This window comes from Setaria viridis, chromosome 5, assembly GCF_005286985.2.
Source record: "Setaria viridis chromosome 5, Setaria_viridis_v4.0, whole genome shotgun sequence".
Lineage (NCBI taxonomy): Eukaryota > Viridiplantae > Streptophyta > Magnoliopsida > Poales > Poaceae > Setaria > Setaria viridis.
This window is the reverse complement of record NC_048267.2, coordinates 32,275,735-32,301,572: the sequence shown is the minus strand read 5'-3', so window position 1 is coordinate 32,301,572 and position 25,838 is coordinate 32,275,735. Positions and strand designations below refer to the sequence as shown.

Sequence of the window (25,838 nt, the reverse complement as noted above, 5' to 3'; positions counted from 1 at the left end):
AGTACGAGCACCTTTCAAGAGACCTGGGATCAGTCCCTCTCTCGTTGATCTGTAACCCCTACTATAGAACCCCGCGTGGGCAATACGAGCATCCTCGATACTGAACGTAGGGCTTCCCTTGCCCGAACCAGTCTAACCCCGTGTCTCCCACGCCACCATCCAAAGCCTTACGCGCATAAAAGAAATTTACTAGTCTAAGTCTAGATCCACAAATCTTGACAACGACAGTTGGCGCGCCAGGTAGGGGGGCTTTGCACGTACATCTCCGGCTTTAGATGGCCAATCATGAGATCAGCTTCGCTCCGGGCTCCCTGATTCGTTTCGGGAGTCTGGACTTCCTCGCCACCGGGGAAGGGATCGAGCTGATCCCTATCCTCGTCTTGCCCGCTCGTCCCGCCGTCCTTGGCCCCGCCGCCGGGACAGCGGCGAGCGACCGGGCGCACACCAGAGGGCCTCTCCCAGGAGGACGGCTTTTCGGGCTACGCAACTGTAATAAGTGCCATTTGAGGTATTAAAAATAACTATGAGAAATTTGAAAGAAATCCAAAAGAAAAAGAAAAGAAATTGGCAAAAGATCAAATTCGGCCAAATTTGACCGAAATTTGAATTTCAAATTGAAATTCAGAAAAAAATTTGTCAAACATGTGGAATACAAGTGTGAGATTATTTGGAATTATGGGATCAAAAATTTGGAGCTAGATTGGTGCCAAATATCACAAAAGAATTAGAGAAAGAAAAAGAAAAAGAAGAATGCTGTTTACTGTTCACCGTCCGAAAACAGCAGTCCAGAAAAACAGCAGCAGAGTCTGTTTTCAAAATTCATTTCTGGAGAATTTTGCAACTAAGTGCACCATGACAACTATACCATATTGAAGTGTGAACTTTGGACTACAAGATTTGGGTGTTGTTGGCCAGGATCAGAAACAGGAAGGAAGTCGAATTCCAGCCCAAAGTCAGCATAAAATCACAGGTTAACTGAAACTCTGAATTTTGACTAAGTCTGAACAGCAGCAAGGCATCGACATGGAGCTCGAATTCAGAGCAATTTAGATCAAAAGAGATACTTGTTCATGAGCAAAATGGAACGTTGGGACATAGTAGAACATGTTTAGGTAGAAGTTGGATTGGAAAAACAAGGTTTAGGCCACTGAATTGGATTAACAAGTGAGATCGACACCACTGTCGATAACTGACGAACTGAATCTCTGATTCAGTCGAATTCAGAACCAACTCAAGCAACATCTCCAAAATTCCACTGGTTTGATGATTATCTCGGGATGGAGCCAAAACAAAAGATGGAGAATTTGAGTTTATCTGTAACTTTCTTTAAGCATCGGTGTGCCGTTGGATCAAAGATCAACCACGACGCGGTTCTGAAGGTCACGGGCGGTGACAGAGCTCCAGACGTGTCGCCGCCGCCGTCATCGGTCGACCGCCAGGGCAACTAGCTAGGCCACCTCCTCACCACGCAAGCCTACGGGTAGGCCACGGTGTCGTCCATGCGAGGGGTGAATCGCTTGAATAGTTATTGCTCCCGCGCCGCCGTTTCACCATCTCCTCTTTTTACCGCGCCCGCTCTCCTCTGTCCAAGCACCGCCGCCGGGCAAAATTCCACTGCCTCCCCGCAGCTTCCGTCGATTCCTCTCGCCCACTCCTCCACAGACACCCCAGCTACACCCCGGGCCAGTCGTTGTCCCACATCCTTGCCGGAGTAGCCGTGCTCGCCGCCGCTTCTGTCCGCCGCCGTCGCGCCGCCCGCTCACGGTGAGAACCACCTTGCGCTATCTCTCTTTCTTCCTGAATAGTTGTAGTCGAGTCCTTAGGGTCCTAGGATGGTGTAGGGGTAGATGTTTGAGTCAGTGGTGTCGATGTCGCAAGAAGCCACGACCGGCCGAAGGAGTCGCCGCCTGTCGCTGTGGAGGGGATGGCTCCGGCCATCTCCCGGGGAGCTGTTGCCGCGCACGAGGTCGTATAGGTCTAGGGTTGGTGTCGCGACCTAGTCCCGCCACCGGGAGGGCGCCGGCCGGCGAGCCGCGCCGCCCCCTGTCTTGGACGCGTTTTGGCGGGAGGTAGGGGAAGATGCTGGAGCTAGGGCCCGCGCGTCAGTGGAAGGAAAGGAGGCGCGGCCAGAGCGGACAGGCCGAGCGCAGTCGGTTGCTGGGCCGCGACCCTGAGGCCCAGTAACACGCGCGCGCGGTTTGGCTGGTAAAAGAAAAGGGCCGGCGTGTCGCTACGGCCCAGTGGAAGCCGGCCGGTGTCACGGAGAAAAAGAAAAGAGGCCGTGGGCCGGTGTTGGGCTGCAGAAAAGAAAGAGAAAAGAAATCGGCCCGCGGAGCCCGTCGGAGAGAAGAAAAGGCCGGCGGGTATAGGTGAATAGGGAAGGTGGGGTCCGCGCCGTGGGGCCCAGCGGTTCGTGAGAAAGGGTAGAGAGTAGGTGAGTAAGAAAAGTTTTCAGGCGATTTTTCAGGAAAAATTAGATTTCCTTTAGCAAATTAATTTGTTTAAATTTGTTTTACACCATTTTAATCACAGAAATTTGTAGGAGTGTCCAAAATTAGTGAAACCAATTTTGTTAGGCTTGTTTTATTTTCCTTTATGCATTAAGATTTTTACACTCTAGGAAAATAATAATAATTTAGGTATTTATTTAATGCTTTCCTTGTAAGGTAATTAAGTAAATACTTAATATTTATAAAATGCATAAAATGTGAATAATACTTTATTAATCACAAATAATTCTTAACCCATAGGAAATTAGATTTTCAAGTTAGAAAATAATTACCACTTTTTCTAAAAATTAAAAGGAAAAGTTGTAGGGAGGGTTAAGTAAGAAAAATAAAAGTATAGGTTAATCTTTTTTAGATTTTTGTGTGTTGGCTTGCAACTTTATCATGATAAGTCGTATAGTCCTTGTTGGCTTACAACTTTATCATGAAGGAAAGTTGTATAGTCTGTTATTCAAAAAGTTTGCATTCTAACCCCCTGCATGTATATATGCCGTAGATCCAGAAGCACCGGAAGAAGATTACTGGGAATTTTCAAAAGGACCTTTGGAGTCCGACGAGGTGTTTGAGTTTGTTCCCTGTGAAGCAAATCCGTCAGCTTCTACTAATCTTTTTAGCGAACAAGGCAAGCCCCGGTGCATTTATACCTATCTATTTTGGAGTCGTTATTTCATGTAACTAGTTATAGGTTATTTGCTTATTGCATGCACTAGGTCTAGGAGTTGATTGGAACCTATTCTTGTGTATGATCATGCCTTGATTTAAGGACATCTTTGCCACTTGTTCAAATCTTAGAAACTACCCAAGTCTAGAATTGCTTACTTGCTTACATGCTTGGTTTACCAACCTTAAGGAAAACTCTTAAGTCATACATGTTGCTTATGAAGGATAGTTTGGAATATGGAAATGGACAGAAGCTAGAGATGTAGTTCTGTCCGTTAGATTTACCTGGATAAGGACCGATTCGTGTCTTAACTTTTGATCAAGTGATAAGCATCTGATCACTTACTGGGTATGGGACCAGTAAAGCCCAGTAGATTAGTAAATTCTATGATCAGGAATGCTTCGTACCGCGCTTGACGTGCTGGAGATTGGCAGGGGTGTAGCCTGAAACTCACATGGAGATCAGGCCAGACGTGGGGTCCCATGTGGGGGTGCATCCCTGGGTCCGGGTAGTCGTATTCCTAATCATTGACTTTGCTAATCGAGAGGTTGTTAGTACGACCTGGACAGTCGTATAATGCTGGTGATCAGGGTACTCTCCTGCAGGATGTAATTAGATCCGGATCGCCGCAATTCTCGGTTATGAATGCACTTGATCACTGTTGAGCATCGTAGTGTTACTTCATGCAATATAAAATCTCTTGTTGTCAAGTACTGTATGATTTAACAGCTATGATTGCTTTTACTTTTGTTATCATCTAGAATGGTTAGGTAATGACTTAACTTAAATAAAAGATGAAACTAAGGCCTCACTCGTAGTAAGCTTTTCCGGCAAAATTGTGTCAACCAAGCACACCCAAAGGCTGACATGCATTCCAAAGAAAAACTATTATATTGGTTAGTCGGGTAAGACTTGCTGAGTACCCCGTACTCAGGGTTTTCCCCTTGTGGTTATCTTTCAGAAGCTCCACAGGAGGCTACCGAGGAGGAGATCCCGAAGCCCTAGGGTATTGACTTGAGTCTTGCAATACCCTAGAGAAAAGTCACCTACGCATCTTCTCCTGAACTATTTATGTTTAATCTTAGAACTTGTCTAACTCTGCATCACTAAGTTTGCCTCAACTTATGTCTTGTAATAACTCGTACCTCTTAAGTATGTATGTAAAAATGTAATGTTTGTTGATATTATCCCATCGCGGATATTATCCTGATGTATGGTTATGAGACACGCCGTGGATCCTTCGAGGAGTCCCAAGGACACTCGACGGACTACCGGACTTATGCTGTTTTAGGTGCGTTTCGGATAATTGCCGTTCTGACGGCAATTAGGCACACTTAAACCAGTTTAAGTTGGGCGGTTCCGCCACAGCAACGCCACGAAGACTTATGGCCGCCTCCTAACACGGTCCATGACCGTGTCGCCCGCGAGCAACGAGCTCGCAGGCGCGGCGAGGACGATCTCCGACACCGGCTCCAGCAACGGGAGCCCCACCCCTCGCGTGAGTGCCTCATGGCCGGCGTGCACTCCGAGGGGTCCAACGACAACGGCGCCGAGGGGAGACAAGGGACTCCCCCCTCGCGCGCCGCGGCCACGACCGGAGCCTTACCAAGGGCCCCGGAGTGCTCTCAGCAGCCGGAGGGGCGCGCAGCCTCCCGCCAAGAGGTCGAGCATCCCCACCACGAGGGCGGAGCACGACAACGGGCGCGCGACGTCCAGCAACGCATTTGCGCGGACGAAGAGCGTCCCCAGCTCTTCGCCCGCGCCAGCCAAAACGTCGCAGCCGCGGTGGTCTTGCTCCGGCAACTCCCCGAGCCGGCGACGCCCGAGGAGCGACGGGCACGCCAAGAGATGCGCAACTTGCTCGAATGCGCCGCCGTCCAGCAGGCGGAAAGTTCCGCGTCCCGGCAAAGCGGGCAGAACGCCAGCAGGGCGACGCCCGACGCGCCCCCGGAGAGACGGGGGGAGTCTGTCCACCAGCCCCCTCCTAGGGCAAACCAGGCCGCGTCCGCCCGGCGGACGCAAACATCCGCAGGAGGCGGGGCACGATCCGTTCACCAGCGCGTCGGCCCCGTCCGCGACGCCCGCGATACCCTGAACGCGCGGAGGCGCTCTCGTGCGGACAGAGAGGACGGGGTGGATCGTGGCTACCATGTTCACCGCGGCGGGCGCTACGACAGCAGGGAGGACCGCAGCCCGAGCCCCGGCCTGGTCGGGCCCTGGGCCTTCTCTGCGCGCATCTTGAACGCGCCCTTTCCGCCGTGCTTCAGGCAACCAACAAATGTAGCCAAATACTCAGGAGAGACGAACCCTGGGGTTTGGCTCAGTGACTACTGGCTTGCATGTCAAGCCGGCGGGGCGGATGATGACTTGTTTATCATCCGCAACCTACCCCTCTTCCTGAAGGAGGTCTTCATAGGAAACTTCCAAGGCACCTACACGCGCCCCGGCAACTCCTGGGATCTCCGGAGCTGCCGCCAGGGAGCGGACGAGTCCCTCCAGGACTACATCCGGCGCTTCTCCAGGAAGCGCACTGAGCTCTCCAACGTTGCGGACGCCAACGTCATAGGGGCTTTCCTAGTGGGAACCTCCTGTCGGCCCCTCGTCCACGAGCTGGGGCGCCGAGGCCCGCGAACCACGGAGGAGCTCCTCAACATCGCCACCAGCTACGCCTCGGGCGAAGAGGCTGGTGGGGCGATCTTCGACCGCTCCAAAGGCAAGGCAAAGCGGGAGGAGGATGTTGATGAAGGCACCTCCAACCGCCAGCAGAAGAAGAAGGGCAAGCAGCGGCGCGAGGCTCCCCTCGTGGCCGCTGTCGAGCGCAAGCGAGGACAGCCGCCCCCCGAGGGCACTCCTGGCTTCTTCGACAAGCTGCTTGAGGGACCGTGCCCGAACCACGAGTTCCCCGCGAAGCATGCCTACAAAGACTGCAACCTCATGAAGAGGTACTTTGTGGGCAATCCGGTGAAGGACGACCGGAAGCGAAAGCCCGATGAGGAGAAGAAGGGCGACGAAGAGAAGGAAGATGGCTTTCCAAAGGTGGACGGCTGCTTCGTGATCTTCGGCGGCTCGGCGGCGTACGATTCCAAGCGCCAGCAGAAGCTGGAGCGCCGGGAGGTCTACGCGGTCGAGCCGGCGACGCCGGCCTTCCTCGACTGGTCGGGACCGGCCATCACCTTCGATCGGTCCGACCACCCTGGACGCGTCTGGCATCCAGGACGCTACCCCCTCGTCGTCGACCCCATCGTCGGCACGACGCGCCTCACCAAGGTGCTCATGGATGGGGGCAGCGGCCTCAACATCCTCTACGCCGAGACCCTCGACGCTATGGGGATCGACCGTTCCCACCTCCGTCCCAGCAAGGCACCGTTCCACGGCGTCGTGCCGGGGGAACAGGCAATGCCTCTCGGGCAAATCAACCTGCCCGTTACTTTCGGGACCCCCTCCAACTACAGGAAGGAGGTCCTCACCTTCGAGGTGGTGGGGTTCCGTGGAACCTACCACGCCATCTTGGGACGGCCATGCTACGCAAAGTTCATGGCCATCCCCAACTACACCTACCTCAAGCTCAAGCTGCTGGGACCCAACGGGGTCATCACCATCGGCACGACCTTTCAGAAGGCGTATGAGTGCGACGTGAAATGCTGCGAGTACGCCACGGCCATCACCATCATGAGCAATCTGGCGGTCCAGCTCGCGAAGGCCACCGAGGACCGGCCCGACTCCAAGCAGCCGGCCACCTCCTTCGAGCCCACTGAAGGCATCAAGGAGGTCCCCCTCGATCCCAGCAGTTCCGACGGCAGGGTCGTGCGGATCAGCGCCACCTTATCCCCCAAATAGGAAAGCGCGCTCGTTGACTTCCTCCGCGCGAACAGCGACGTCTTCGCGTGGAAGCCCTCGGACATGCCCGGCATTCCGAGAGAAGTCGCCGAGCACTCCTTGAACATCAAGGCCGGCTCCAAGCCAGTGAAGCAAGGACTGCGTCGTTTCGACGAGGAAAGGCGCAAGGCCATTGGCGAGGAGCTCCAGAAGCTTTTGACGGCCGGATTCATCAAGCAAGTGTACCACCCCGAGTGGCTAGCTAATCCTGTTCTTGTACCGAAAAAGAACGGGAAATGGAGGATGTGTGTTGATTATACCGGTCTAAACAAGGCGTGTCCAAAGGATCCGTTTCCTTTGCCACGCATAGATCAAATAGTCGACTCAACCGCCGGGTGTGAAACCCTCAGCTTTCTCGACGCGTATTCTGGCTACCATCAGATCGCGATGAAAGAGTCTGACCAGCTCGCCACCTCTTTCATCACCCCCTTTGGCCCCTACTGCTACGTTAAGATGCCATTCGGCCTCAAAAATGCGGGGGCTACTTTGCAGCGATGCATGCTAAAGTGCTTCGGGGACCTCATCGGGCGGACCGTTGAGGCTTACGTTGATGACATTGTGGTCAAATCCAAGAGGGGCGATCAGCTCGTCCCCGACCTTGAACTAGCCTTCGAAAGGCTGAGGGATAAGCGTATTAAGCTCAATCCCAAAAAATGTGTGTTCGGAGTCCCAAGGGGCATGCTGTTAGGCTTCATCGTCTCCGTGCGCGGCATCGAAGCAAATCCGGAGAAGATAGCGGCCATCGGCGACATGGGACCGATCCGGAACGTGAAGGGAGTCCAGTGCGTCACGGGATGCTTAGCGGCCCTGAGCCGCTTCATCTCACGCCTCGGTGAGTGGGGGCTTCCTCTCTATCGACTCTTGAAGAAGACTGACTGCTTCGAATGGACCGGCGAGGCCCAGAGGCACTTGACCGGTTCAAGGACCTCCTGACGAAGGCCCCGATCCTGGTCCCACCGGCCGACGACGAGCCCCTCCTGCTTTATATCGCGGCGACCACCCAGGTGGTTAGCGCGGCCGTGGTGGTGGAACGAGAAGAGGAGGGACACGCTCTCAAGGTGCAACGCCCGGTGTATTTCATCAGCGAGGTCCTGTCCGAGTCCAAGACGTGTTACCCGCAGATCCAGAAGCTCATCTACGCCATCCTCATCACGAAGAGGAAGCTGCGCCACTACTTCACCTCCCACCCGGTGACGGTTGTTTCATCGTTCCCACTAGGCGAGGTAATCCGAAACCAGGACGCCACGGGACGGATCGCGAAGTGGGCGCTCGAGCTCATGGACCAAGGCATCACATACACCCCCCGAACCGCCATTAAGTCCCAGGTACTCGCCGATTTCGTAGCAGAGTGGACAGAGACCCAAACGCCTTCAGCGCTGGAGAAGCAGGAGTACTGGACAATGTACTTCGACGGATCGCTGATGAGGGCCCGTGCCGGAGCGGGTCTCATCTTCGTCTCTCCTCTAGGCGTGCGCATCAGGTACATGATCCGCCTCCACTTCCTTGCGTCCAACAATGTCGCCGAGTACGAGGCCCTCCTCAACGGGTTGCGCATCGCTATCGAGCTGGGCATCCGCCGGCTAGACATCCAGGGTGACTCCCAGCTAGTCGTCGAGCAAGTCATGAAGGAATGGAGCTTCCACGACCCCAAGATGGCAGCCTACTGCAACGAGGTTCGCAAGCTTGAAGACAAGTTCGACGGGCTGGAGCTCAACCACGTCGCGAGGCGCTTCAACGAAGCCGCCGACGAGCTGGCGAAGGCAGCATCCGGCCGAATGCCCGCCCCCGATGGCGTCTTCGTCAGCGACCAGTTCAAGCCGTCAATCCGCCATCCAGAGCCGGCGAGGGTCGGCGAAGAATCCCCGGCCTCGGGGTCGGACCCCGACCCAAGGAGGGTCGGTGACGCGCCACCCGTCCCAGGCGTTGACGCCAGCACCAACGGGGTCGGCGCCGCTTCCCCCGGCCCGGCCGCGGAAGTCGACCCCTCCGGCCCCATGGTTATGGAAATTGCGGTAGACCCCGCGACGGGGCCCGACCCCCCAGCCGACTGGAGAGCCCCGTACCTCGATTACCTCGCCCATGACGCGCTCCCGGCGAACAAGACAGACGCCTGTAGGATCGCACGCCGCACCAAATCCTTCGCCATTATCGATCAGGAGCTCTACAAGAGAAGCCACACCAGCATCCTCCAGCGCTGCATCCCGGTCGAACAGGGAAAGGCACTAATCCGGGACATCCACGCCGGAGCCTGCGGCCACCACGCTGCGCCAAGGACCCTCGTCGGCAACGCCTTCCGACAAGGTTTCTACTGGCCAACGGCGGTCGCCGACGCCACCCAGGTAGTCCGCACCTGTGAGGGGTGCCAATTCTTTGCGCGCCAAACTCACCTGCCCGCGCAGGCGCTGCAAACCATCCCTATCACGTGGCCGTTCGCGGTCTGGGGACTGGATCTCGTCGGGCCCTTCAAGAAAGCGCCCGGGGGCTTCACCCACCTACTGGTCGCCGTTGACAAGTTCTCTAAGTGGATCGAGGCAAGGCCAGTGGCGCAAATCAGGTCCGAGCAGGCGGTACAGTTCTTCACTAACATCATCCACCGCTTTGGGATCCCCAACTCCATCATCACCGACAACGGTACGCAGTTCACCGGAAAGAAGTTCCTCCAGTTCTGCGACGACCACCACATCTGAGTGGACTGGTCGGCCGTGGTACACCCCCGCACGAACGGGCAAGTCGAGCGAGCCAACGGCATGATACTCCAGGGTTTCAAGCCATGAATCTTCGACCGCCATAAAAAGTTCGGGGGACGGTGGGTCGCCGAGCTCCCCGCAGTCCTTTGGAGCCTGAGGACGACCCCCAGCCGGGCAACAGGCTTCACCCCGTTCTTCATGATTTACGGGTCTGAGGCCATCCTGCCCACCGATCTGGAATACGGATCGCCGAGGGTCAAGGCGTACGACGAACAAGGGAACCAGGCATCGCTCGAAGACGCACAAGATCAACTCGACGAGGCACGAGACGTAGCCCTGCTGCACTCGGCCAAGTACCAGCAGGCCCTACGGCATTACCACAGTCGTAAGGTACAAGGCCGAGCCTTCAACATCGGCGACTTGGTGCTCCACCTCGTCCAGGACAACAGGGGTCGGCATAAGCTAACTCCCCCGTGGGAAGGCCCTTTCATCGTCGCGCAGGTGCTGCGGCCAGGCACCTACAAGCTGGCGACTCCAAACGGGCAAATCTTCAGCAACGCCTGGAACATAGAACAGCTAAGGCGTTTTTACCCCTAGCCTTTATTTCCAAGTTCTGCACAGATTTGTCTGCAATTTCGATAGTTTTCTTTTTGCGGAAAAAAGAAATTCCAAGCCGTCTCTGTTCAGGCTTTTCCCGTCAAGCTCAGGGGTATCCGACCCTGGCTTCGCTCCAAGGTCGCATACCCCTCGGGGGCTATCAGGGGCTCCGTCCCAAGCCACTTGGCACCACCTAAAAAGAAACGTTTTTTCTTTCGAGCCGAGCCCCCCTTTCTAAACTTTTGGACACAAAAAGGGAAGAGTGCGCGAACGGTGTTCAGGCAAGATTGATCGGACTGCGAAAAAACCTACGCCCCAGCGTCTACGGTGCCTTCACTCATCAAAGCTTACTGACACACCCGACAACGCACTCAAAACTTTCAAGTCCAAAGGGACAATAAAGGGGATCGGAAGTGTTCGCACGACAAATTTATAAAAAAGGCCTGTATGGCCATCACGAGATAAGTCCGAAACTGATATATTTACAATTTGGGCGCCAGCCCGGTACAGTTAACCCGACGGGGAATCTTCGAGAGGGACGGCCTCATCCTCCAAGAGCTTCGCAAGGGCCTCCGCAGGGGCGAACACCGCTGCGTCAATCTCGTCCAGCTCAGCCTCGGAGTAACCGGCGGCGGCGTACCCTCCGCTCATCCTGGCAAAGTTGATGCCGGAATAATGGGAGCCGAAGACCCCGAAGGCTCGCCGCACGCCGATGTGAAGCGCATCCACGGCGATCTCGCGGCTCCGACGGCACATCCCGAGGACACGAGCCGGCAAAGAGCTCGATCCCTCCTCCGGAACCATACCGAGGCCGTCGCAGACGACACGGACCGCATCCCGCAGGGCGCCGTGCTCACCACGCTCCGAATAGAGCAGGTCCCTCAGCTTGGCGAATTCACCTGCAAGAACCATCCGAAAGATCCACCAAGTTATAAACCACCGCAACAACACGGAGACGCAGAAACGGAAAAAAGTCTCACCGTCGGACCAGGCCTTCAGCTCGCGCTCCCGGTCGGCTCCCTGAGACACGGCGGTCTGGAGTCCCTGCACTTGCGACCGGAGTTGACCGACCTCCGCGCTAAGGTCAGCCGCCACCTTCTCGGCCTCCTCCTTCCTGACCTTCTCGGCGTCCCGGTCCTGCCAAGCCTTGTGCCGCTCGCGCCGGATGCGCTCGACGGTCTTCTGGAGGGCTTCATGCTCCCCCTTCAGCCGTGCGAGCTCCTCGGCGTCACGGTGGGCCTTTTCGGTGGCAGCCTGGAACTCCTCGCGGCCAAGGCGGGCCTTGTCGACGACGGCCTGGAGTTTAGCTTCCGACCGCCGCGCCTCCTCCTGCGCCGCCTCCTCACGCCTTTGCAGGTCGCCGATGACCCCCTAGGCGGCAGCGACCTGCATGGACAGCTCCCTGGTTCGCTCCCTCTCCGCGTTGAAGCGCTCCCAGATCCCCCGCTCCAGTCGGAGGAAATCAGATTTCCCCCGACTGCACTCCTGGAGAGCCTGCAAAGCAACATGCCATCAGGGACAAGGCAACGAGGAATGATAATCACCAACAGGAGGGGCAACGTACCTGGCTACCAGGGAGGACGGCGTTGTCCAAAGCCCCCATCGCCGAGGATAGAGCCGTGCGGGCGTGGGCGAGGCCACCCTGCACTGCCTGCCACTTGTGCCACTCCGCGGCGTCATCCAGGGTGAAGAGGTGCCTCGGCGGGTCCTCACGGGATGCCTAACGCAGGACGGACCCTCTCCACGCCCTGGGAACGGTGGCAGCCGAGGCCGAGGCGGGAGCCGATCCTGGCGCCACCGTCGAAGCAGGCACCACCGCACCGGAAGCCGCCGGGTTCACCGACTGCCCCGGCGCCTGCGCACCCGTCGCCGCCGGGGCTGCCGCGGGGTCGCCCAATGGCGGCGCCGCCTCCTACGCAAGCGGCGGAACAGGTATCCCCGCGGCTACCTCGCCCTCCGCCGCAACCGCCGAGGGAAGCTCCTCCGCTCCTGTCGGAGTCCCTCGAGCGGGCTCCTCCGCCTCCGCCGCCGGTGTCGCCTCCACTGGGACCTCCGGGGCGGAGGTCCCCGTCTCCGTCACCGCTGCCTCCTCTGCCGCGGCCGTGGAGACAGATGCTCCCTCCTTTGTCGCCGCTGCCGCCGATCCCGTTGCGGCTGCCGGGACATCCGTCCCACCTCCCGTCGCTGCCATCTCCTCCGCCTCGTCGGCATCAAGGTCAATCACCTCCCCGGCCTGAGGACCCGGGGGAACGATGCCCTGCGCCGTAGGGACGGCCGGGGAAGCCGAAGGCGGAACGGGGTCCGCTCCCCCTCCCGCGACCGACGCCGCCGTAGCTCCGCCAGCCATCGTCACGGGGGCCGCCTCCGCGGAGGGATCTGCGACCTCACCGGGGACCCCGCCGCTCGCCGCGGGCGGAACCGCGGTCCGCCCCACAGAGGAGGAAGACACCCGCAACGCCTTCTTGGGCGCCAGCTGCAGGACGAGGCCACGGGAGGCGGCGCTGCAAATCAATGAGCAAACGTTAGCGGGAACGAACGCGAGAAGGGGAAAGGAACGAGACGCACGAGGGAAGCAACCTTACGTTCCTGAAGAACAAGGACGGTGCGCGCGCTTCACCTCGGGGCCCGACGCCGACCCCGGGGCATCCGGCCCCGGACGCGACGGCGGAGGCGGTCTCCGCGGACCTCCGGGGAGCGCCCCGGGCGGACTCCTGGAGGGCACCCCGCGCCGGCTCCTGGGCAACGGCGGGGGTAGGATTCGAAGCCCCCCGGGGGGCGCTCCGCGCTGGCTCCAGGGAGGCGTCCCGTGTCAGCTCCTGGGGGGCGTCCAACGCCGACCCCTGGGGGGCGTCCCGCGCCGGCTCCTGAGAGGCGCCCCGCGCCGACCCCTGGGGGGCGTCCCGCGTCAACTCCTGGGGGGCGCTCCGTGCCGACCCCTGGGGCGCAGCCCCAGGGCCTTGCGGAACCAAGGTCCGGGCGAACGTCCCCTCCGCCTCATCCCTCGCGGCCGTCTGCGAGCGCACCTCCCGGATTACGAGCGCGCCCGACCGGAGGGAGGAAATCAGCTCTTCCTCCTCTTCATCATCTTCCTCATCTTCATCCTCATCCTCATCGTCATCGTCGTCGTCGTCGTCTGTCACGACCTGCCCTCTCTGCCGCCGTTGAAGCTCCTTGGCGGCCTTCTTCTGCCTTTTTGCCGTCTCCTTGTCCTTACGGCGCTTCTGCGCTTCGGCAAGGAGACGGTTTTGCGTCCGCTGGTCGGCGTCCTCCGGCACCGGCGGGTGTGAGTCCACGACCCGGGTCAGCGCGCCCTGCGAACGTGAAATGGCCCCGCGTCAGGATGATGATTACGAGACGCAAAGAAAGGAGGTCAGCGCCCCAATCCCTTACCAGGTCGACGAAGCCCGCGTCCGGGTGCATCGGCGGGTGCCCAGGCACCGGGTACTCGGCCTCCTTGTCCTCCAGCGCCTCCCGAATCCGTTGCTGAATCTCGGAGGCGGCGAGCGCACCCGTCGCCAAGGCGGTGCCCTCAGTCGGCGCGTCCGGAGTCATGGCGGCAAGCGGACGGACCCGGAGCATTAGCGGCGCCACTCGCCGGGCATGGTACACCCCGATGACCCTGGCGCCGCTGAGCCCCCTCCACTTCAACTACTCGATAGCTTGCAGCAGGTCGAGGATCCGCTTCTTCTCCTTCTCCACCGGCCCGTACGCCCACACCTCCGGCGCCGCGTCAATGGTGCGGCCAGTGAACTCCGGCAGGGGGGAGTTCGAGTAGTTCTTCACGTAGAACCACTGGTTGTGCCACCCCTTGTGGGACGCCGAGGTCTTTATCACCATATACTCCTTGGAGCGAGTATGGCGAAGGTGGAATCCGGCGCACCCAATCGGCACCGGGGGCGACCGCTGCTGGCTCCCCCTCTTCTTCGTCTTCTGGTACAGGCTCACTGCGAAGAAGTACTTCCACAGTGAGAAGTTGGGCTCAATGCCCAGGAACCCCTCGCACAGTGCGACGAACGCCGCGATGTGCTGGATCCCGTTAGGGTTGAGGTGCTGGAGCTCGAGCCCGTAGTAGTGGAGGAGCCCCCGGAAGAAGCGGCTCGGCGGAGTCGCGAACCCCCGCTCATGGAAATGAGCGAAGGAGACGACGTAGCCGGGGGGAGGCGACGGCACCTGCACTGACCCCGGCAGCTCCCACTCACCCGCCTCTGTCCTCTCGCAGAGGAGGCCTTTCCTCACCAGGCCTTCGGCGCGCGAGGAGTTGAAGTGGGAGATCCCCCAAGATCCCATCGCCGGAGAAGGAGGAAACTTGACGGGGGTGGAAGAAAGGGCGAGGCTTGGAGCGGAGGAAGGCGAAGCGGACGCAGGTGAGCGAAAGGGCTTGAAAGCAGAAGGCGGGCGGAACCAGTGAGGCGGGGCTTCCGTTTTTATAGGAAATACGCGGCGGAAGCAGAACCGACACCCCTGTCGCCATAAATGCAGCGCCAGGTACACCCCCATCACGTCCACTTTCCCTTCGAAAACCGCGCGCACGATCGGTCGCGAAAACATCCTATCCTCCTCGATTCGCGGGACGGCGCTCTCCATAACTCCGTCCCCCAGAAGGCACGCCCACGACGTCCCCCACGTTCGGCCCAAACGCAACGTCCGCCCCGATTCGGCCCAAGGCCCACCGAAAGGTAAGAAAGGGATACGGGGCTGAAAACGCCCCTACGGCCCATTACGATCCACAGGTTCGAAGGCTGGCCCGCCACGGGTTCGACAGCTGCCTCAGGACATCCCCCGAGCGAGGGGTGAGAAGGGACGGGTCCGCTAGCGGCCAGCACCCAGGCGAGCGAAAGCCAAGGGCGTCCCGACCTCACATTCGAGTCCTGACCGGCATCAAAGTTCATGGTTTTTCCACGAGGAAAGGCAACGAGCCCCCGGATCCGGCCGAACAGACCCGGGAACTATATGAACTGGCCGGCTGGAGACTGGAGTACGCCACCAGCTTGGTCCGAGCCGGACCCCCCCGAACGGGGACCGGGACTCCACTCGAACCTACCCGTTCGCAGCTCAACGAGCACCACGGTTCGTCCAATGAGGATAACATGGCACGGCTCAACCCCTTCATCCTAGCGAACGGACGCTTAAGGGACGACGATCAAAAGTCGACCTAGCCTCCCGATCGGTCTCCTGCAACGCGCAGGGGCTCAGGGGCTAGCGTCGCAACCAATGACCACGCGGGTGGTCGCGATTCGCAGGCTCCCCGGCCAAGCTGGGCTAACAGCACGCCCTACCCAGTCAAGCCAACGCCCCTATCACCATAAAATGCGGCGCCAGCTTGCAGGATGAGCAGAAGATCTCTGGCAAAACAGCGAAAGAAGCCTCCGGAGGAGCACTCTTGCTCCACCAGAGGCTCGGGGGCTACTGTTGGGGGGAAATATTAACGATCTCCTAAATACCGCTTAAAGAAACAATCATGAGACAATCATGAAGGACCAGTTCCACTCGGGATAACGAAATCGCTGTCAAGCCCAACATAAGTGGGACTCCGCCTCGCCCGACTGCGGTCCCAGGGTCGGGAGCGTCCAACCTCCCACCGCAAGGCTCCGCCTCGTCCGACCGCGACCCCGGGGTCGGGGGCGCCCGACCCCTCGCCACAAGGTTCCGCCTCGCCCGACCCTGGGCACGGGGGTCGGACTCACTGGGGCCCCCAAGACAGATATCCCCCTCGGGCGCGGACCGGGTGATCAGGGTAACGATCCCGTGGGTCCCCCTTGTCGACCTCATCATAAATGCGTCGCAGGTCTAGCAGGAAGAAGGATGACCGCGCTCCTCACGCAACCCGCTGCAAGTACCCATGCACAACCACACTATACAAGCTACAGTACCGGCGGTTTCCTTCCATTCGCCGCAGGGTACTCATGGCCTGCGCCGTCCGGAGCAGAGGGAAGACTCGCCCGTTCTCGGGCCCCGCGCGCCCGGCAGCAGGGATGTGACGCCCTCTCTCTGCGAGCCATCATCAGGATGGCGGCATCCGCCGTCCCTCCCAACGGACACCGGAGTGGCGACGAAACGCCCTCATCATGACCCGGCGCCTACAGACACTGAAGAAGCTATCTGTAGGGCGCAACAACAGTTGGCGCACGGCTGCCTTCCTCCTCCAGCATACGCGCCGGCAGACGCCAGAGGCCGGCGAGGGCGCCGGGCGCCTAGGAACTTGGTTTCTCCCTTCGTGATGTATTTTTACCATACTACGTTTAAACTCTTTACTGCTCTCATCACCCGGTCTCAGCTGTAACCCCGGCAGCCCCCTCACGATATAAAAGGGGCATCGGGGGCCAGAGACGGGGACGGCTTCTTCTCCCTCCAAACAAGAGTACACTCTCACATTCCCTTAGAGTACGAGCACCTTTCAAGAGACCTAGGATCAGTCCCTCTCTCGTTGATCTGTAACCCCTACTACAGAACCCCGCGTGGGCAATACGAGCATCCTCGATACTGGACGTAGGGCTTCCCTTGCCCGAACCAGTCTAACCCCGTGTCTCCCACGCCACCATCTGAAGCCTTACGCGCATAAAAGAAATTTACTAGTCTAAGTCTAGATCCACAAATCTTGACAACGACAGATCTGAAAGAGATGAACATACACCATAGAGAAGGGAGGATGCATGCAAGATGCATAAGATCAGCTCCAGCATACGTGGCTAAAAGGATCCACGCTAGAGAGGGAGGTGGGTGCTTGTAAGCACCACCTTAGCTGTGGTGTTTACTTTTGCACCTAGTGCTTCAAATAAAATTGTGTTTTATTTGCCATCATTCCTTATCAATTGCATACATGCAGCGGCGTGGTCCGAGGATGCGCCGCGGATCGGCGTGGCCGCTGTTCCCCGGGAGCTGGGCATTGAGGATCTGGGCGGGGAGCTGTGTGCGGTGGCCATGGCGGCGCCGCGAGGCGGCTGTACTGCGGCGGCCTGACACGGCTGCGAGCGGGTGAGGAGCCTGCGACGGCTGCGCATGAGCAAGGGGGCTTGCAGCGGCGGCGGCGGTCCGGTGTTGTCGCGTGTGGGAGCGGTGGCTTGTGGCAGCGACGACGTCTGCAATGACCGCGTGCGGGTGAGGTATCCTGCGACAATGAGGTGGCAGCGTTATGCTCGTCTTCATGTCGCATGGCTTCCTAGCACTCCTCTGGTGTTGTTTGGTAGTGTGCTCATGGATCGAGGTCAGGCGCAAAGCTTGTGCCTGCGGGTTGATGATGGCAGTATCCAAGGACGTTGTTTACCTTCTGGGAGGCGTCATCGATTGTCCCTCTTCCTTCTCTCGAGCGAGCTCTCCAGGTGAAAACCTTAACCATGTTGGTCGGGCGACGGTGACGTCGGTGGCGATGCTACCTCCCTAGAGGTGTCGTCTTAGAAACTCTGCCGGTTGCTGCTGCCAGCACTTCGGGGACCGTGGGTTGCTCCCTCCTGTCACCGCTCACACTTCGGGGATCGTGGTTTACCAAGCAACACATGACCATCAAGAGTTTTTAAGAAGACATCGGATGTGAGGTATTTCTTGTTGCACAACGACCAAAGCAAGGTTGAAGAAGGGCATAGAAGTTTGAAGCTTAGTCTTTCTAGCTTTCTTTCTTAGTTTCTAGCTTTCTTTCTTAGTTTCTTTCTTTCTTGTTTTCTGTCCTCCTTAGATTGAGGCTTCGAGTCTAAGTACTCGTGTATCTTCTAGTTATGTGGCCAGATTGGTTCCTTTATGGTCGTAGACATTCACATGTGAATGTTCAAGATCGGATATTTTCCTTAATTAAAAAAAATATGGGTGAGGAATGCTAGCACACACAATTATTTTTTAGATAAAGAGTTGGTTACCAAAGAAATGATATGGTCGGCTTCCTGCCTTGGCTAGGCTTCAATGGACCCTTCTTACAGCTAAAGTCAGGGGACATCCTTCCTCCCTCATCGAGTTTTTCTTTTAAAAAATCGAGCATATACAAGCATAAGCAACACTTGGCATTAAAATTGAACTAAATGGCTTTTGAAGAACTAGGAGATGTAGATTATCATTTTTTTTCCCATAGAATTTGGTTCATGAGACTCCTCATTCATCATTTATTTTTCCAACGATGTCCTATGCAATGTGTCATTAACTCATTATCCTTTACATGAGAGGTTGTCATATACTGTGAATCTTAGTGAGGTAGATACCAACGTGGTGGTTGGGTTTGGGTCTATCGGAATCAAGAGACGAACAACAATTGGTGCTTGGAAAAATAAGACAAACAGAAAGAAACAAGGTTAAAAAAAATAGTAGATTGATTTAGTTCGACTGGATGTATCTTTTATATTTATAGGTGGAAAGTCTTGTCCTATTAGGAGTTGGAATCTTAAAAAAACACGTTTAAAACTGAGTTACTACTCTGTCCGAAACTCCAATTTACCCCTCTTTCTCACGATGAAGTTCCAGACACTACCAATTTTGTTTGTTGACAACCTTCAAATCAAGTACATGAAAAATAAACAACAATTGGTAGAACAAAACAGAGCTGGATTGCTGGTGTAGTGCACACTGGTTGTTATTTCTTCCTTATAAACAATCAAAGAATATATATATTTCCGTAAAATGATCCATTACACGTTTCGTGATTACAATTAGCCCTAGGATGGCATGAAGCATTCTACTTCCACCGCATGTAGATTTAGTATACAGAGGGAAAGCGAAGAAGAAATGACAAAAATGATCCTGGTAATTAAATTCAAGGGGAGGGGGAAAATGTAACAAGCAGACAGCGAAATTCCAACACGAGATGGAAACATACAACAGAGATGTACAGGGTTGCATTGCAGTAGTATGCACAGAATCTCAGTGTTTCTGAAAGAATGAACATTTTCGCTAGCTTGCTTCAACTGAAAGGATCTCAAGCTCTGCCCACCAAAGTGGAGATAAGCGGGGCGTTGCTGCCTCCGGTGAAATTGATATTACTTCTCGCAATCTAGTGGTGATGTCTCTCATAGTTGGTCTCTTCTTGGGATCACTTTGGAGGCAATCCTGAACCAACTCACATATGATTTCTAGGTCATTTTCTTTGTGGGCCTTTAAGTTAGGATCAAGCAAACAAGACATGCTCCGGTTGTCCCTAATGCACTCCAAAGCCTGTGACAGAAAAAAGTGAAATTTCACGTTACTTGAAGATGCCTTATGTGGTATTTTCCTGATTTCAGTGACTAGTAATTATCCATAATTGTCGACATTACCAAGTTTGCAAGTGAGCCCTTTTGTTCAGAATATGGAGGCTTTCCTGAGATGATTTCCAGCATGAGTAGACCGAAACTGTACACATTCCCAGCTATATCAGCTGCTACTGGTTCATGGTGATGAACAAAGTCGTCATCCTTGGGCATATTTCCTTTGGAATATACTTCGTGCCAAACACTCAAGTCTGCTATCTGTGCAAAGAATTAAGGACCCAGTGTAAGGAGCAAAAATGATGTGCTCATCTAAGGTTCTTGTAGAAACAAACTAAAAAATGATTCTTCTAATCTATGCAGTAGATAAAGTGTGCATTTAACTCAGGTTTTTAACCAAATATTGTCATTTGAACTCCAAAACGGAAGTACAAAACTAATTGTACAAAGTCCTGAAAGTGGTTTCACGGTAATGAAATTTCATTGTACGATGTTTCTTTCCTACATATCATCCAATCTGGGCAGAGAGTGATGCCTGTGGAAGTATCCACTCTCCAGATATTCAAAGAAACAAAAGCTGCAACATATATAAGCATGTTTATACCTTTGCAGCTCCATCCTCAGATAGCAATATGGCACTTGACTTTATGTCTGGGTGTGTTATGGGAGGGTTGAGCTCATGCATGTGCTGGGTGCAGTATGCTACTCCCATAATGATCCTCATCCTACCATTCCAATCAATAGGATCGAATCCCTCAACTGCAAAAAGCAAAGAAAAAACATTGCAATTAGACCACAAAGATTATAGGGTAGACATTCAAAATTGAATAGCATTAACAAGTCTTACCATGGAGGTGTTCGTAGAGTGTCCCATTGGGCGCATATTCCATCACCATCATCCTCATGAAAGGTTCTTCCTCCTCACAGTATCCAAGCAGGTTGATAAAGTTCTTATGATTAATTCGTGAGAGTGAGTCTATCTATGTGTTCAGAAATAAAGAAAAACAAAAGAGGTTAACAAGTTTGCTTCAGTCCAACTACAAAAAATTTCAAATTTAGAGGTGCAGAGTTACTCCTCTAATGATATAATATTGCATTACCTTTTTTCTGAATCGCCCTTCAGAATATTTTGACCAATCTTTGCTAGAGGTAATCATGGTTGATACTACAGCTATCTCAACACCACTTGATAAGGTTCCCTTATAGACGGTGTATTGTGGATAGCTTGCCACAATGTTACTGAAGTCCTCACAAGCACCTTCCAGCTCGGAGCGCTGCAACTTGGGTACTCCTGAAGTGGGAGAAATTACCACAAATGTTAGATGCAGTTCAAATAGATAAATTTGACACTCTTTCAACATACATCAATTTGTTCCTCAGATAAATCTCAATAGCATATTAATTAGTGCAAGACATTAGTTCATCTATGCAAACTGCTGCCACATATCAATGGAACAATTGCACATACTTTTATTGAACATGACTTCCAAAGATGAAAAGGAGGTACAACTATGAAATGCTTTTTCCTTGCATCAGAAAAAATCAAGCAAGATAGCAAATAAAATCATTACCTGTCACAAATGCCTTTTGGAGCTGACCACTGAGTCCTGTCTTAAATGGACCTATTGTTGTCCCTGACTTGTTGCGGCATAGCAAAAGCATACATGTGATGCCAATAAGCAATAGTGCAACCAATGGAAGCACAACATAAAGCCATTTTATGGACCTTCTTTTTGGAACTTCTTCTGTTGTAGTACTGGGGACCATTGGTGGACTACCTGGGGGATTTACTGCTGGTGCAGGTGCACTGTTGGGACTAAATGCTGAAAATGAGCCGGTTCCAGTGGAAGGAACAGGAGCAGCAGCTGGAACAGGAGCATTTGCAGAAGAAGGTGCAGCAAGATTGCTATCCTGAAGTAATCTGCGCTGGCTAAACTGTGCAGCTGGATTTCTTGCTGCGTATTGTGAAGGAAGTTGAGCTGGGAAAAGCAAGTAAGCATATCATTTATGGAATAGCTTGTGCATCTAGGAATCGACTTGAACTTAGTAACAGTCAGATTACCAGAAAGATTGCTAGTGTCCTTTTTGTTCTCCTCTGATGAAGAACCAGATTCGAACCTACAATGGTCCAAATTCAAAAACTGCTACCATCAGGATCTGCATATAACCTCTATCTTTTTTCCTAAGAAATAAGAGGAAAAAACTGGAGATAACTTCAAGGGGAATTTATAACGATAATTTTCTTACCCATTCTCAGCTCTTTGATTCATATTACCCCTCCCAGGATAATCATAGATATCAAAATCATTTTCCTGATTAAAGTTCCCATAGGAATTTTGGATCAGAGGCCATCGGAAGCTGTTGTTGAAAAGCAACCTGCACAAATGTTAAAATATCATGACATCTTACTGGCTGCTGATAAAAACTTTCATGAAATTTGATCAGCCAGAAAACCTACAGATGCTTAAGTGATTGCATTTCTGCAATCTCTTGTGGAACTTCCCCACTCAAGTTGTTGTTGCTTAAATCCAGTATCTCCAACATTGCAAGAGCACTCAATTCCTTAGGTATTGGTCCACTAAATAAGTTATTGGAGAGTACACTGCAAGTGGATAGTAGGTTGTCAAACCTTTGTCATGGGTGTAGCAACTAGTCAAATACCACATTATCAAATTGCCAAAATAATGTTTTCTGCCAAATAACAATTTATATTCTTTAAAAGCAATAATCTATAAGTGCACATGATTGCATTATACAAGGAATAAAAGGTCTACATAAGCTGAAAAAAGACAGAAATCTATGGGTATACTTACAGAGCCCTCAGATGGGTAAGAGTTCCTAGCTCCGGACCCAGGGTGCCTCTTAACGAGAGATCCTTCAGGTTCCTGAAGAAAGACAGTTCACAGTAAGTAGGGCCAGCATATCAAGGCCAAGTATATTTTTTTAAAAAAAACAACTGCATCAGTAAAAAAAATGTAACTTTTCATCTTATTGGCAGTGTACAAAACGGCCTCCTGGAATAAACAAAGAGCCCCCTAGCATAAAAAAATCATCATCTTGAATAACAAGAATTCACTAGTAAAAAGAAAACCTGTGATTCCGAGAATCACTGATAAGGCTTTGCATTTGAAACATCAATGATAAGCAGTGGTGGTGATGGTTCCTGAAAGCCTATAGAACTATGATGGTTCCTGAAATCATATAGGCAGACTACAGTATTGAAACTATGGTGATCCATTTGAGAGAATTGAGAGAACTAATATAAATTTTGAGTCTCCAGTGTTATTATATAATTTAGAGTTAACAACCCCACTTTAGTAGCAAAACAATCCCACAACATAGGAATAAAAATGCCACCAGGAATAGCAATCAATCATATAAAACTAGCTGTAGCCACCTGTTCCTGTTGGCTGAGTCAAGACCACTCTAATAAAACCAAATAATGAGCTTGTTCAGATGCTTCATTTTTTTAAAACTATTTGGGAATGATGCATTATATGGGGGAGCCTATTTTTTTATTCTGTACTTCTAAAAAAGAAATAACCAATTTAAAGCAATTAGTAAGTTCAAGGGCATACTACACTAAAGTTTAATTACTAGACTAGAAAGGCTCCAGGTACATGGAATTTTCTCTAGGTGGGATATAAAATCACTTCTTGCTATTAAGCCACTCATTCAAAGGCTCATCATCATCTGTCATCATTGAGCAGCTAACTTTCTTTAATTTTTTAGATAACTTTCATTTTGAAAAGCTTAATTTCTTTCATGACTTCCTGAATTATGAAGTGGAGGGATGCTTGTGTTGGGATAAACTCGGCAGAAGAATCGATACACCAATTTTTCATGTATTCTAAAGTCAAACCATGATAACTGTAATGCAGAAAAGTTTAACGATGGGAAGCACAGGCACCAATGCATGCTGAGTTAACGATAGGCCCTCTTTTGACGGTGAAAGATATAGTCAGATGGAAGACCCGTAAAACAGGGAAGGAAACGTTCATTGTTGGCAATGCTGACGATTCATGAGGAGACGATGAAAATGGAATTTCAAGCTACTGCACATTCAGAAGAGGAGGGGAGAGCATCCAACTCACAGCATCACAACCCTGCCATCAACGCAGCGGACGCTGTCCCAGTTGCAGGGATCGCCATCGCGCGGGCTCCAACCTGCCATAGCTCCATGTGGATCCTCCACCCTTGACTGGAACTTGAGAAGCGCTGATCCTGAATACACCACATGAAACGGACACCAAGTCAGCACACAAGCTCAACCGCCGGAACCAAGCCACGGTGGCGAGCCGCCGGCACCTTCAAAGTTGACAGCAGAGCAGCCATCCACGGCGAGATGAAGTGCCAGCGCGACGAGCACCATACACGACGAAATGAAGCCATCCATCCTCCACATTAATTTCACTGCAGGCACGCGATGATCAGACGACGGCAAGGCGTCGTCACATGATCCTCTTCGCGAGCCTCTTGAGCAGCCTGGAATGCATGGTCAGGCGTGGGGGGCAACCATTGCGCCTGCCGCTGCAACGATGCGAGCTCCTCCTTGGCACGGCAGCCTCACGTCCGCTGCGCGCCTGCATGCAAGAGAAAACAGACAGGAAAGCTCAGAGGCGCCACAAAAAGGGCGACGGGGAGCAGAAGAAACTTGCAATCACCATAAAGCAAGCAAACAAACAGCTTTAGCGCTTTGTTTTTTGCCTGACGATTTTGCTTACACCGCACGCGATTCGAATCGAGAAACTGAAAAGAGGATTCGAGGACAGAGAGAGAGAGGGGGTGCTTACACGCCGGCGGATGGGGGGAACGGAGAAAAGAGAGAAAGAAACAGAACAGGGAACGGACGAGAGGGAGGAAGGAAACAGCGGTCGCCCGTTGTTGGAGGAACGGGCAGTAGTTGGAGAAGAAAACCAAGAACGGCAGGCACGACACGACGGACGAAGACGACGAACGAAAAAGAAATCACTCTGATTTGAAAAAGAAGATTTCACGGCGCATCCACTTGGCTGTAATCGTGTCTGAGATCGCGTTGTTTAAAAGCGACAGACGGGAAACGAATTCTTCCTCCGCCACCTGTAGGACAAATTCCACGCCAGGATTCGAGAGCCAAGCTCTAAAACAAATTGGATAAGATACGAGGGCCGGTCGTTGTCAAGGGTGGAACGGGGCAACCACTCTGTGTGCAGCCGCGAGCGCACCAGTCACCGCCGGCGACGGATTCGTCGGCTCCCCCATTTGAAAAATCCTTCGTGCCCATCATCACATATGGCAATAAAATATGGCCCCCGCCGCATTGACATTGTTCAGCCCCTCCGGTGCTAATCGCGCCCGGACATCTCACTCTCAGCGACGTCGCCAAATGCTGCGCTTTAAGGGGGAAGAGAAATTTCTGAGGAAGTTTAAACCAGGTCAAGAATCTCAAACTGGTTGCAGCAACTTTTTGGACCAGAAAAGAAAAATGCCGCGGGGCATTTGATAAGGCATGAGGGAACCTATCGAGAAAGTTGGCAAAACAGAGCTAAAATTTCCGAGACGAGCCGACGGAATCGATCAATGGCTATGCAACTCGCGGGGGCGCCGCAGAGGGCCCTTACCCGTGCGCGGTTCGGCGCCGCGGCCTGGCGGCCGGCGGCTGTCGCTCTTCCGTCGGGCTGGGAGGCTCACCGGCGCGCGATCCGTTGGGGTGGTGGCGGTGGCGGTGGCGGCGGCCGGCGGCCGGCGGCGAGCGGAGGCCGGGAACGGCGGGCGCGCGCGCGCCTCGCGCCTGGTTGGCTCGGGTTGGAAGAGACGTGCGGTGGGGCCCGCGCGGGGGCAGGTGGGGACGCGCAAACGAGGGGAATTTCTAGTGATATTTTTTTTCTGCCGAGCTAATTGACGATGCCATTCGAGCTGTGGGCCAGCCTAGCTGTCTGCCCGTATCCCTGCCCTTTCCTTTTCTTTTCTTTTCTGTTCTTTTTCGGCATTTATTTATTCAGTTTATTTCCATCGTTGTTCACTTGTTCTGTTGGGGAAAGGAAAGAAAAGGTCTCGCCCGCCGCACGTCGTGCTGGCGCGTTGCCGCCAACCGTCGTGCCCGCCATTCTCAGGGTCAGGGCTAATTCGCGCGCACCAGCATCTCTACTTCTCTTTAGACCCATCAAGTTTGATTTTGTTTCCTTTTGCGAAGGCAGTAAAAAAGATTATTATTTTGTCACAATATTTATATACTCATGTAGCATCGTCACATGGCATGTAGCATCGTCACATGGGTGAAAGAACCGAGGGTAGTTTGTCCTACATGCCAAGTCCTTGAGAGCGAAAGTAAATTTCACGAAACCATATTTGCGCATCATATCAACAATTACGT

At 53.8% G+C, this 25,838-nt stretch overlaps 1 protein-coding gene across 1 annotated transcript; it reads right to left on the bottom strand.

Annotated features, from left to right (window-relative positions):
- Positions 1-19,029: 19,029 nt before the first annotated feature.
- Positions 19,030-24,551, bottom strand: LOC117858678 (protein MALE DISCOVERER 1). Its single transcript, XM_034741798.2, has 13 exons — positions 24,280-24,551; positions 23,795-24,069; positions 23,581-23,710; positions 22,300-22,371; positions 21,945-22,088; positions 21,734-21,862; positions 21,549-21,604; positions 21,058-21,465; positions 20,587-20,777; positions 20,334-20,466; positions 20,091-20,245; positions 19,556-19,747; positions 19,030-19,454 (listed from the first exon to the last, which is right to left on the bottom strand). Exons 2-13 carry the CDS (start codon positions 23,889-23,891, stop codon positions 19,194-19,196), a joined length of 1,968 nt encoding a protein of 655 aa, XP_034597689.1. The 5' UTR covers positions 23,892-24,069; positions 24,280-24,551; the 3' UTR covers positions 19,030-19,193.
- Positions 24,552-25,838: the final 1,287 nt, after the last annotated feature.

Bases quoted from the DNA above. Each gene is read 5' to 3' on its own strand.
- LOC117858678 (XM_034741798.2), bottom strand. From the start codon at position 23,891: ATGTGGAGGATGGATGGCTTCATTTCGTCGTGTATGGTGCTCGTCGCG. The intron at 22,089-22,299 runs GTAAGTATACCC...ATCCACTTGCAG, and splicing joins CTTACCCATCTGAGGGCTCT to TGTACTCTCCAATAACTTAT. The intron at 20,246-20,333 runs GTAAGACTTGTT...TGCTTTTTGCAG, and splicing joins ACTCTACGAACACCTCCATG to TTGAGGGATTCGATCCTATT.